At 38.3% G+C, this 13,274-nt stretch overlaps 1 protein-coding gene across 1 annotated transcript in view; it reads right to left on the minus strand.

Moving 5' to 3' along the window:
• Positions 1-202: 202 nt before the first annotated feature.
• LOC121387430 (catenin beta-like) overlaps positions 203-13,274 on the minus strand; it is a 57,405-nt gene continuing 44,333 nt past the window's right edge. The window contains exons 9-16 of the mRNA XM_041518541.1: positions 10,676-10,779; positions 9,442-9,648; positions 8,681-8,935; positions 8,127-8,288; positions 2,910-3,060; positions 2,551-2,675; positions 1,939-2,071; positions 203-667 (exon numbers count right to left, since the gene is read on the minus strand). Of these exons, the coding sequence (XP_041374475.1) occupies positions 468-667; positions 1,939-2,071; positions 2,551-2,675; positions 2,910-3,060; positions 8,127-8,288; positions 8,681-8,935; positions 9,442-9,648; positions 10,676-10,779 (1,337 nt within the window). The 3' untranslated portion in view covers positions 203-467. The remainder of the gene's footprint in view (positions 668-1,938; positions 2,072-2,550; positions 2,676-2,909; positions 3,061-8,126; positions 8,289-8,680; positions 8,936-9,441; positions 9,649-10,675; positions 10,780-13,274) is intronic.

The following is a 13,274-nucleotide window of genomic DNA, read 5'->3' on the forward strand; positions in this document are numbered from 1 at the left end:
ATATTTTAGTTTTTACTCTGAACATGTTCAAAAAACCCTTTGAAAAAATAACCTACCTGGCAAAACTGATAAAAACAATAGCATCAAGGTGTAAATTATGAATTTTTACAAATAAAAAAAAAACCTACATGCTCAAATCAGTGATTCCCCAACAAGACCAATAGCATGTTTTAATTATGAATTTTTAGGAGGAAAATCAGTCAAAAGATCCCCACCCCACCCCCCACTTCTTCCCCAAACATAAACATTTTTTTTCTGAATTTTGGCAAGACAATAAAATGTACAATTGCCCCATTTAAAACTTTATACAAGTGAAACTGTTTTCAGGATATTTTTGATATGTTGTATACCTTGTTTCAACCCTGTCTACCAATCAATCAGATCTCGTCGCAACGTCAATATATTTTTGATACAGTACAACATGGGCACCTTCTTTAAAACCTCTCGTCCAATCAATGAACAGCTTTTCAAAGGTCAGTGTCAAACCAGGCCATGCCTTGATTATCGCCAGCACCACTTTGGTGCAGACTGGAATCGAGATTTTCAAAATTCAAATCGCCTGACCCTGGACCCAAGTCCGGAATTGTTTCAATTGGTCCATAACCACTTCCTTGTTGGCTTCCAATCTCCAGGCCCTGCATCGAGTCAACTGGCACTTGGTCAAAACCTGCAAAATGACAAAAACCATTCTTGGTCATTGTTTTTTGTTGTTTTTTTCAATCAAAATGAAATAAAATATTAAAGACAAATTCAGGCAGACCTGTCAAATGATCCACATTATTCTTTGTGTAACACAATTGTTTTAATTTATTTTTAGGAGGAAAGTAATTTTGACTCTATTAGTCGATAGAGATTTGGGGGGTGGGGCGGGGCTGGCCACTGCTACTCCTAAAAAGCATAGACAGTAAACTAGTTGTAAAGCCAATTTTCGAAATGTTGTAAGCCTAGGTTTGCATGTAAATATAAATCTACAACTAAACCAAAGTTTATATGAATAACAGTACAACTAATATATAAGTACACATATTTTGTTTTTGTTTTGTCCCTACAATGCTCCATCTTCCGTAATGATGCAATTTTCTTTGTCAAATACATCCCAAAAACATGTAAGCAGTATAAGTTCTAGTCGCAGAGGTAAACTTAGTGTTTGTGAAACATTTTCCTGGTTGGGACAGGGAAAAACAAAAACTCCCATCGAGGGTGATCGATCCTGTGACCCATCACACCTCGGGTGAAGATGCTGCAAGACAAAGAATGTTAAAAAGTAGCAGAGCACATTCTAACAAAACATAAGACCAAACAAAGTACAGATGATTTGAGAAGAAAAATGCTGTCTTTGATAGAAAGTTTAAAGTTGTTTTGTTTAACGACACCACTAGAGCACATTGATTCATTAATCATCAGCCATTGGATGTCAAACATTTGGTAATTTTGAGTCTTAAGAGAGGCAACTCATCTTTTATATGCACCATCCCAGAGAGGATAGCACATACCATGGCCTTTGATATACCAGCAGGGCTCGAAACAGCCTGTGGCCAGGTCGCCAAATGTGACCTTTGTCCTGTTTGGACGACTTAAATATTAAAAAATAATGGTGTTAGTCGCCCAAATAATATCTTCTTTAGGGCTGTAACACATGACACTATTAATATTTGTATTCTACGTTAAAATCTCAATCTTGGTTCGCTTACCATAATTTGTCAACATGCATTATTATTTTTTGGGCCACCATATTTCTTGGCGAGTTTCGAACCCTGTACCAGTCATCATGCACTGGCTGGAAAGAGAAATAGCCCAATGGGCCCACCAATGAGGATCGATCTGAAATCCGACCACATCAAGTGAGCGCTTTACCACTGGGCTACATCCAGCCCCTACCTTTGATAGAAGGGCTACAATACAAGTTAAGATTTGGTGACTGGACAAAGACATACATACTGCCTGGAGTTCTCTGCATCTCGTACCCGCCCATGTTGCCCTGACTACCGTGGTGAGGGGGAGGCTGGTACATCTGTTCTCGCGGCTCTTGTGTGGGAAGACTCAATGCGCCGGCATCATCGAACCCAGGAGGCTGTAAAAACAATCACATTTCATTTGTAACAGATCAAAATAGAGAAATTAAACGCGGACATTGTCAAACCCGAGAGGCCGTAAAAACAATCACATTTCATTTACAACAGATCAAAATAGAGAAATAAAACCTCTTATGATTTGAAAATCAATGGCCAACAATAAACAACTCATGAAATTATGTCAGTTGGTGAGCAGTTTTTTGGCTCGGGCAGAAATTGTTTTGCTATAGCAAGAGAAATAGCTTGTGTTTAAACAATAAGGACTGGATAAATACATTGACTTTAAAGCTGCTAAAGGTATAAAATTGAAAGATACAAAAAAAGGGACTAGAAACACCCACTGTGTTGAACATTTAAGCAAATTAACTGCCTGATAAGTAAGGTCAAGGCTGCAACATAAATCTTGTACCACATCCAGAGTTCACCTATAGAAAAATAGACCCCCCCCCCACCCCCAATTAGTCCCTTGAATACTAACCTCAGACCAAGGCATGTTCTGGTCTCCACGATACAGGGAAGTGCTCAGCTCCATTGACAGGCGTTTCTTGTAGTCCTGTGGCTTGTCTTCCGACATTCGGAACAGAACTGCAGCAGCATACGTAGCTGTGAAACGAAACATGTTGCTAGTTAAAAAGGAACGTATTTGGACTTGTTCAGTAAATTAACCTACACCTCTGTTTACAGGAGTGTAACAACTCGGTGAGGGGGGCGGTGGCACCCTCCTGTTTAGTAAACTACTGTATTATACTAATCTACACCCGTGTTACAGTAGTGTAACAACTCGGTGAGGGGGATGGTGGCACCCTCCTGTTTAGTAAACTACTGCATTATACTAACCTACACCCTCGTTACGGGAGTGTAACAACTCGGTGAGGGGGGCGGTGGCACCCTCCTGTTCAATCATCTCTGCCCCCTCTTTATCAGCAGCCAGCTCACACAAGACTCCGGCAGCCACTCGCTGGATGTTTTCAATGGGGGAATACAACAACTGTCAACAAAAGCAAATATATGTAATTTAAAGTTTAAAAGGAAATTTTGAAGCTGCCATTAAAACAAAACATTTGTTAAGCTATTGGATGTCTAAAGTTTATTAATTTTGATACATGGTCTTTGAGGAAACCTGCTACATTTTTCCTTTACCAGTAAGGTATCTTTTACATACAGTGGAACCTCGTTAGTCCGGACTCCATTACTCCGGAAACCTCACCTTACGGACGGTTTTATCACAAAACGAAACGACTACCCAGTAAAGTTTTTCGTTAATCCGGATATTCAGCTTCCGGAACCGGACGGTCATAATTCTGAACCAAATGTAAAAAGTAAAGACAAATTGCTTCGTTTGACCGGTCGCCGCTGATTGAACATAAAAGTAATCCGCCAATTAACGCTCAAGGAATCGACAGAGATAAAATGGCTGCACGGGATTTCACACCGCAGTTTATTTAACCATTCACCTGTGTCTGTTTAGTGTTAGTCAGATAGAGCACACGTGTTCACAAGTGTTTGATGTTTTTTAAAATGAAAAAAAAAGAGGAGTATTTTATTTTTAAAAGTGGGTAACTCTTGATCATACCCTACGGTACCCCATGACCTCGTTTTGTAACTACCCTCCTAACTTACCTGTATGATTTATTACTGAATACTGTTCATAATTGTTTTGGTGTCCAACTCAAGGTAATTGCCAGTCACCCAAAATAAAGACAAAAGAAATGTCTTTATATGTTATTGCTATCAAAACACTGGCTCGCGACTCTTTCACAAGTGGAACAATGCTCATTCAGTTTCACACCGGTTTTGAGAGAGGTATATTTATGTGCTAGGGGCGGAGGGATGTATCATGTCGGTGCTAGTATTATATCAGTAGATATAGCAGAAATGAATTATAATTTCGCCATTTTATATGTTTAAAATATAATCTGTAAACGTAAAAACTTTAAACTAATAATGATTGTATACAAGTGAGAAACAATATGCATTCCTCAACAACGTACCCACTTCGTGGAAATGAACTCAACCACGTGGCCTAGATTTACAACATTAACCGGTACAACTAATAAAATTTAAAACTTGTTGTCGCTAGTAATCAAACATTTAGTATCAACAATGTAACATGTTTTAAACAGTATTTCATTTTATTTAATCGCATATTCTAACTTTAAGACAAGCACCTGGCAGTACACTACTGAATAGTAGACACAAAACTGGTTGAAGAAATGTCTGGTTCAAAAAATCAAATGTGTCATTTTTAGTTTGTTTGTGAATCAAGGGAGATTACTCATCACGTACATTTCAGTAATCCGGAAATTCATTAATCCGGACGTTTTTTTTAATAACCATACTGTCCAGACTAACGAGGTTCCACTGTATAGCCCAATGACCTTTCATATATGCACCATTCGAGAAGGGATAGCACATACCATAATGTCCTTTGAAATGCCTGTCGTTGGAATGTGAAAAATCCCTATCTCAGAATGGGTCGACTGAGGTGATTTGATCCTAAGACTTAAGCACATCCGGAGTGCTTTTCCAACTGAGCTACTCACCCAACTCCCCCCCCCCCCCCCCCCCACAATATGTTGTATGAAGGCAGCCAACAACAACTGAGGTTATTAAAACTTATATTTCCTGCTACGCTTTATTTAAAATTCACTAGTAGAAGCAAGCATTTTTGACAGTACCTCTAAAGCTATTGCACCCCCCCCCCCCCCCCCCCCCCCCCAAAAAAAAAAAAAAAAAAAAATCATATCTAATAAGTTGGTGGATCATAACTGAAAAATGGACAAATCAGCATGAAAGTCAAACTTCGGAAACTCTATACAATAAATCTATAAACAAAGTTTCAGCTATTGAGGCATTAAAAAATAATAATAAAATAAATGTGTGACAGACTGACAATGGCTAGGAGACAGAAGCTATAGTCCCCTCCAGTGGAACTAATAATATTGTCATTTCTTAAATCAAAGAAACATTTACCATGATTAACTTTATAGCTATAAAATACATCTGCGTACTATTTACTAGCAAATTTTTATTTTATACAAACATTTAAGATTGTTTTGGGGAGAGGATAGGATGGTTCAGATTATGCTGTCCTCTGTCATCAAACCCGACAGGATTGACAAGCCTATGGGTACAAACTGTTTGACATGCTTAATGAGCTTATATATTGTGCAAACTGTTGCACATGTAGTTTTAGACTACTGCATTAATTTTGACAAAAACCACGTTGAGTGGATACAAGATAATAATTTTTACTCACATATATTCACTTAAATATTTTATAAATACATAAAATAAAATTCATATTTGAATCGGTAAGTATTATTTTCGTGTATTTTTCTAATTTCTATATTTTAGATCAGTTATTGTCGATTAAAATTAGGCAAAAAATTAAAAGAGTTGCGTTTAGTTACAGGCATTTGTGGCCAGCTGTCCATTATTCCCAATAGCAGTGGCTTTCTGACCAGATTTTTGTTTGTTTTTAAATGCATTACGTTTCATATCCCAATATATGGTGGTTTTCGTTGTTGGTAAAACGATCAAATTTATTATAACATTAGCTTTCACAATCAGCTATTGATCCCTGAAAATAAATACGACGTGCCGCCATTGTTGTCAACCAAAAATACTTCCCGAAAACCAGCAGGGCACAATATTTCATGTGAATCATTGTTCTGTACACACTCAACACATTTTATTTACGGTTATATGGCATCAGACATATGGTTAAGGACCACACAGATATTGAGAGAGGAAACCCGCTGTCGCCACTTCATGGGCTACTCTTTTCGATTAGCAGCAAGGGATCATTTATATGCACCATCCCACAGACAGGATAATACATACCACAGCCTTTGATATACCATGGAGCACTGAAGTGGAGAAATAGCCTAATGGGCCCTCCGACGAGGATCGATCCCACACCAACCACGCATCGAGAGAACGCTTTACCACTGGACTACGTCTCGCCCCCACACGAATGAAGTACATTGTAAATACAGCATGTGTTTCAAAAACAACGTTTCAGTGATTGGCAAGGGAGTAAGAAATTTGATATTTGGCAGGATGGCACCTGTGTATTTTGTTCACAAGTTTGTTAAATGAGAGCACCGGCCTCGGTGGTGTCGTGGTTAGGCCATCGGTCTACAGGCTGGTAGGTACTGGGTTCGGATCCCAGTCGAGCCATGGGATTTTTAATCCAGATACCGACTCCAAACCCTGAGTGAGTGCTCTGCAAGGCTCAATGGGTAGGTGTAAACAAACCACTTGCACCGACCAGTGATCCATAACTGGTTCAATAAAGGCCATGGTTTGTGCTATCCTGCCTGTGGGAAGCACAAATAAAAGATCCCTTGCTGCTAATCGGAAAGAGTAGCCCATGTAGTGGCGACAATGGGTTTCCTCTCAAAATCTGTGTGGTCCTTAACCATATGTCTGATGCCATATAACCATAAACAAAATGTGCTGAGTGTGTCGTTAAATAAAACATTTCTTTCTTTGTTAAATGAGATATTACTTTCAATCACCTACTTTTGTATTTCTAGTATGGGTGTAGCAACTTCCTAGCAGCCATAAAAGGCAAATTAGTGGCTGCCTTCAAAAGTGAAAACTTTTTTTTTCTTCAGATTTAGGTTAATAACACCTAGTTCTAATACCTTTGAAGCACAAAATACAGGCATGGGAACAGGTCAGAGCCACAAGAGTGTATAGGGACTGAGCGGGGGCTGGACACCATCAGCTACTATGTCTAGTTGAATCACTGTAGATTGCTGTCAACGTTAGGTATATCATGATCACAAATCTGTGTTCACCACCAGGGTCGTAACCACCTGTCAAATTGGGGGATTGATTTTGAATCAGACGGAACTAGTGTGCAGTGTAGCCTGACGAGGCGAGTCCCAAAGGCGTGAAGCTCGTGACGAGGGTTCCCCCCACAGAAAAATGTGGAATATGAGGTTTTGCTGCTTTTGAAGGATTTATATAATCATGCTTTTTGGTTTCATTCATAACATTTAATGTAATTAGTTATGAGTACATTTTCCAATTAAAAATGGGTGTTTGTCCATCATGCACAGTGGAGCAAGGGGGAACGGGGCTGAATAAAAATGTTTTATAGGCATTTATCTGCATTTTTTTTGATGAAATAAGCTTGTATAAATAAGAAAAATGCATGTCAGGACATCTCCTTTTCACAATGTTCTGGCATATCATGCGCTCAACACCTAGTATGATTGAAAATGTTACCAGTTCAGTTTAAATGTTAAATACAGTTTTCTACATAGTAACTTGAAAATAATACATTATAAAATGATAGATATTCAGGATGTACGCTTCCTGCCAGTAATCAATGAAACATTATATAAACCATGAGACTACTGCTTCGCTTGGTGCTCGAAAATGGAAGAAAAACTAATCAGTCAAACTTGATTTAGAACTACTTAATAAAGCTACATATTAAATTTCAGCTCAATATCTCGACACATTAAAAAAAAAAAAGTACAAAAATTGTATGTGGGATGGACAGACGGGAAGAAACATAACCTCAAGTCCTCTCCAATGGAACCGGTATGAGAGTAAATATAAATATATGTGGTTACATGTACCTAAAGGTTCATATACACTGGATGTGGGGTGTGCGCATGGTCCGGCGCAATAGCCGACCGAGTTAATTTTTAAAAAATCACCATATATTGGGATATGAATCGTAGTTAGGGTTATGTTTTTTTTAAATTCTGGTCAAAAAGCCACCGTTATTTGGAATAATGGACAGCTGGCCACAAATGCCCGTAAATAAACGGAACTTCTTAGATTTTTTTTTTACCAAATTTTAATGAACAATAACTGATCTAAAATATCATAAAAATTTGAAAAATAATACTTACCAATTCAAATACGAACTTTATTTTATGTATTTATAACACATTTAAGTGAATATATGTGGGTTAAAAATTATAAACTTGTACCCACTTTTGTAAAAAATTAATCCAGTAGTCTAAATGTTAGACAAAAACAGGCCGATCAAGTTTTGTAAAAGCACTGTTGAGCCAAGTGTACCTGTACGAAAAGCGGGATGCAGTTGAGATCTCGAATAACAGCCCTGTTGTGGGCTTCGCGTGCCAGGATGTGAAGAGCACCAACAGTTCCTTCCACGATTTCCTCCATACGTACACCGTCAACATAGCCTGAGCCGCCGTTCTGAGAGTTGATGGACGTACGCTAATAAATAAAGAGAGGGTTATTTTTAATAGTCTATGTAGTCGTAATATACTCCTCATCAAAAGATAAACCAAGTTGAGATTTCTTGTTTCATAAATCTTCTTTCCAACTGTATACCGACTTGACAATATCACTAATATATCACACACATGCCTGTGCCAAAACACCAGTAAACGTAAGTACCATAAATTTAATAATATCTGACATCTATCTTACAGCATTTGCAATTAAAAAATATTGTTCATAACATTTTTTAAACAAATTAATTATTATTATTCTTGTTCCCTTTTTTTTTTTTTTGGGGGGGGGGGGGGGGGGGGAATACAAGACTTACCTCCAATTTCCTTGCAGAATAAATAGTTTGGAGGACTTGTTACCATAGCAACACTTACCCTCTGAGTGTCTTGGTGAGCTCGTATGAGCAGATGTACGATCCTAGGCAGGGCGCCATGCTCTCTCAGCGGGGCATGATTGGCGGGGCAGAGAGCCAGGTTGCGAATCAGACCAACCACCGCCTTGATCAAGGGCCAGCGGCTAGGTGGGTGCAAGAACTTCACCAGAACAGGAAGGCCGTAGTGAAGTCTAACTGCATTCTGGGCCGTCTCCGACTCGGTGTGTCGGGCAGTCAGATGACGAAGAGCACAAACCTGCAAGAGAGACAAAAAGAAAATTTGTTGTTTTTAATCAAAACAATTAGTTTAATTTATCTTGATTATTTTCACTTCAAGCTCAAAAACATGCCTACTTTAAAATGTTTATGTTCAGCACAAATTTTTGTTAAATTATTTTATTCTGCAACCACGGTTTCAATTGACCGATTATGATGACAAATTAAAGCATAAACATATACTATCAGATTATGACTTTTGATGTCATTTACATGTGACATCACATGTATTACAAAATTATTCATTTGACTTCTAGGGCATTGTACAATATAACTGAAATAATTTTTATGAATCTCAGGATAAAACTAGTTAAATGAAAATTTTCGATTCTTATCTTCACAAGATAAAGAGTTTGTTTGTTTGTTTAACAACACCACTAGAGCACACTGATTAATTAGCGTTCAATCCTACAACACAAGCACTTCAAGCAAGCACTCGACCGACTGAGCTAAATCCTGCCCCTATGTTAAATAAAATGTACTCACAGCTGGTTCGGTGATCTCCTCCCTATCACCGGCCTGCATGATGGTGCGCACCAGGGCCTCGATCCCGCCCACTTGACACACGGTCACCTTGTTACGCTGGTTGTTACATGTCAAGTTGGAGAGAATTCCAGCAGCGCAGGTTACGATGTTTATGTCGTTGGAGGTCAGAAGCTGTACCAGCATCTGAAGCAGGCCTTCTATCGAGTCCTGAAAGTAGTCAGTAATACTTAAAAGAGTCTGTACAGATACTGAAACATTGGGTGTGATGGATCTATAAAACAAGGCCTTTTTAATAGTTTTACATTGTTCTGACAGCTTCTCTTTTGATTTGCACTTCCGACGTCGCACTTCCCAAGAATCTTTTTGCACTCAAGTCATCGCCTACCATTGTGCTAAATATTAAATACAAAATTTAATTCCATAAATCTAATCTTTGTCACTTAACATTGAAGTGCCTATATACACAGTGGCTATTTATATATCCCCGGCTTTCTTCACGGCGATCGTATTTTGTAGGAAATTCGAGTGTAGGGCCATCCAGGGCTTCTAGATTATGGTAGCCCCACTCCCATGGCTAGTGATATTCAATGTTGGGCTGGTAAATAATTACTATTGCCATGCCAACGGCTAGTAAAAACAAATTTGGCAAATGTTGTAGTTAGGTCTTTTTGTAAATGTTAATATCCTGACACAACCCCAACATTGGTGTTTTTAAGCTCTCTCTCTCTCTTTAGGTGATATATCTCATTATTACTATTATTTGGTAAAATTGTATTAACTTAAAATAAAGTAGGGCTACTGAATTTTTAATTGTGGCTAGTAAATGTTTAAAATCATTGATCCCATGGCTAGTGGATTTAAAAAAAAAATCTATAAGCCCTGCCATCACACCCCAATCTAAACGTTCCCGGCTAAGTATGGGTTATATCTAGTAGTAAAATAACTTGTAGCAGTATTCAACAATATAAACACTTGTCCATTTGTTCTGACAAATGAAAATCTGTTTGAACAGGCAAAATGTACATCAATGATTATCTAGATTAACTAAAACTTTACACAGCAATTTCCTTTTGAGCAATCTGAAAAACCCTATCAACCCTGTGCATGAATAACACAAACCACTTATTCGGAAAAGTGAATAGATTTGGGTGACAAGCAAATTTTTAGATGTACATCCTGCAATGCCAAATATCTAGCAACCTAGATGATAAAACCCTGATTGTGGAATACTTACACATTTGGTAGCAGCGTCGGACAAGTTCCGAAGAGTCCATAGACAGTTTTGAACCAATCGTTGACTTTGATGACCAAGATGCATTGCAAGACTTGCCATGCCACCTGTAAATAATGACAATCACGTATCAGACAAATATTAATGGGTTCAACTTACACACTTGTAGTTCAGTCAAGTTCAAAAATATTTCCAAACAATTCTAGGATCATCACTACACATGGATTTACAGTGGATCACAACAAAATAATAATAATAAATAAGTAAGTAAGTAATTTTGTTATTGTTAATGAATCATTTTTTTTTTTTTTTCATTTCATCAAGCTTTCAATACTGTATATAAAAAATTAATGCAATCATATATTCAAATTTCCATGATATCCTAAAACAAAAGTCAAATAATTGCTAATTTGGAGTACTGGTGGTAAACAAATTCACGAATTTTCAAGAAATCACTGCATATACATCTGTTGGAGATCAATGTAACTGACGTTTCACAATACTCATACTGTTTGTGGAGGCAGGCATTTTTGTGAATACCATCAAGTTTATTTTAGCCTTGTATGCAAAATGAAAAAAACTGGGTCAACCAATAATTAGTGCCCCCTTCCCATTGGATCCAGTTTGGAACAATCATAACAAGACATACAACATTTAGGACAATCACCAACAACAGAGCTATATGACTGCTAACAATCAAACTATGTTTTGCTTTATTAATTAACTCAGCATGCCGTCAGCGGGATTTGCTGCCAACTTGTAAGCCCTTATTTTAATAAAAATGTAAGAGTGTCTTCCCCTTTACTATCATACCTATTATTAAGGTCAATGAACTCCACTGAAAATATACTAAACTCCACTGAAAACACACCAACAAATGTTCACTTGTTATTGCTATCACATGTGTGCAGCTGCTTAAAACACACAATGACTAAGGCCCAAAACGTACCGAAGCTGGGTCTCGGTCTGGCGAGTATAGTACCAGTCGAAAAGGAAATGCATTGAATCGAATGTGACAAAATACACCACGTCTGTGCACCAGATGACATAAAACATGCCCTACATTTTTACGCTGCTGCCAGCTGGAGCCTGAGCAAGCAGTATTTTACAGTGAAACAGTGTGATCAATTTAATTTGTATCACTCATATGTGCAATCTGGACTGGAACTTTTAAATGAGGAATTCCTTTTTATTTTTACTGCAGTAAACTGCGATTTACAAATTACGTCACAGCGTATTTGAAACATTACACAAGGCTGCTGCAGAGTAAGATTCTTAACGTCAAATAAATCGATGAACGGAGTTTTGATCAAAGACTTAACAAAGTGTTGTTATGACAAATTAAAAACCATTTTTGTAAAACATAAAAGATATGTAATAAATACAGAACTTCACATATGTTGTATTCGTTTCCTATTTATTGCACTCGTTTATTTACGAAAAACTATACCACTCGACCGCTATGCAGTCTCGTGGTTTATATTCTTACGCAATAAATAGGAAGCGAAAACAACGTACGTGAAGTTCTGGATATATATATATATATATATATATATCACAGTAGGATTATCATAATTATTATCAAAATACACCAGATACTTTGCCACACGCCAGTTAAAATATAGTATTTGAAGACCTAGACCCAGACATGAAAATACACCAGACATAGTGACTTTGCCACACTCGCCAGACCTAGACCCAAAATACACCAGGACATAGTGTCTCTGCCACACTCGCCAAAATACATCAGACATAGTGACTTTGCCACACTCGCCAGACCTAGACCCAGACATGAAAATACACCACATATAGTGACTTTGCCACACTCGCCAGACCTAGACCCAGACATCAAAATACACCACATATAGTGACTTTGCCACACTCGCCAGACCTAGACCCAGACATGAAAATACACCACATATAGTGACTTTGCCACACTCGCCAGACCTAGACCCAAAATACACCAGACAGTGACTTTGCCACTCGCCAGACCTAGACCCAGACATGAAAATACACCAGACATAGTGACTTTGCCACACTCGCCAGACCTAGACCCAAAATACACCAGGATATAGTGTCTCTGTCACACTCGCCAAAATACATCAGACATAGTGACTTTGCCACTCGCCAGACCTAGACCCAGACATCAAAATACACCACATATAGTGACTTTGCCACACTCGCCAGACTTAGACCCAGACTTCAAAATACACCAGACATAGTGACTTTGCCACACTCGCCAGACCTAGACCCAGACATGAAAATACACCAGACATAGTGACTTTGCCACACTCGCCAGACCTAGACCCAAAATACACCAGGATATAGTGTCTCTGTCACTCGCCAAAATACATCAGACATAGTGACTTTGCCACTCGCCAGACCTAGACCCAGACATCAAAATACACCACATATAGTGACTTTGCCACACTCGCCAGACCTAGACCCAGACATCAAAATACACCAGACATAGTGACTTTGCCACACTCGCCAGACCTAGACCCAGACATGAAAATACACCAGACATAGTGACTTTGCCACACTCGCCAGACCTAGACCCAGACATCAAAATACACCAGACATAGTGACTTTGCCACACTCG

The sequence above is a fragment of the Gigantopelta aegis genome, chromosome 13, assembly GCF_016097555.1.
Source record: "Gigantopelta aegis isolate Gae_Host chromosome 13, Gae_host_genome, whole genome shotgun sequence".
Classification (NCBI taxonomy): Eukaryota; Metazoa; Mollusca; class Gastropoda; order Neomphalida; family Peltospiridae; genus Gigantopelta; species Gigantopelta aegis.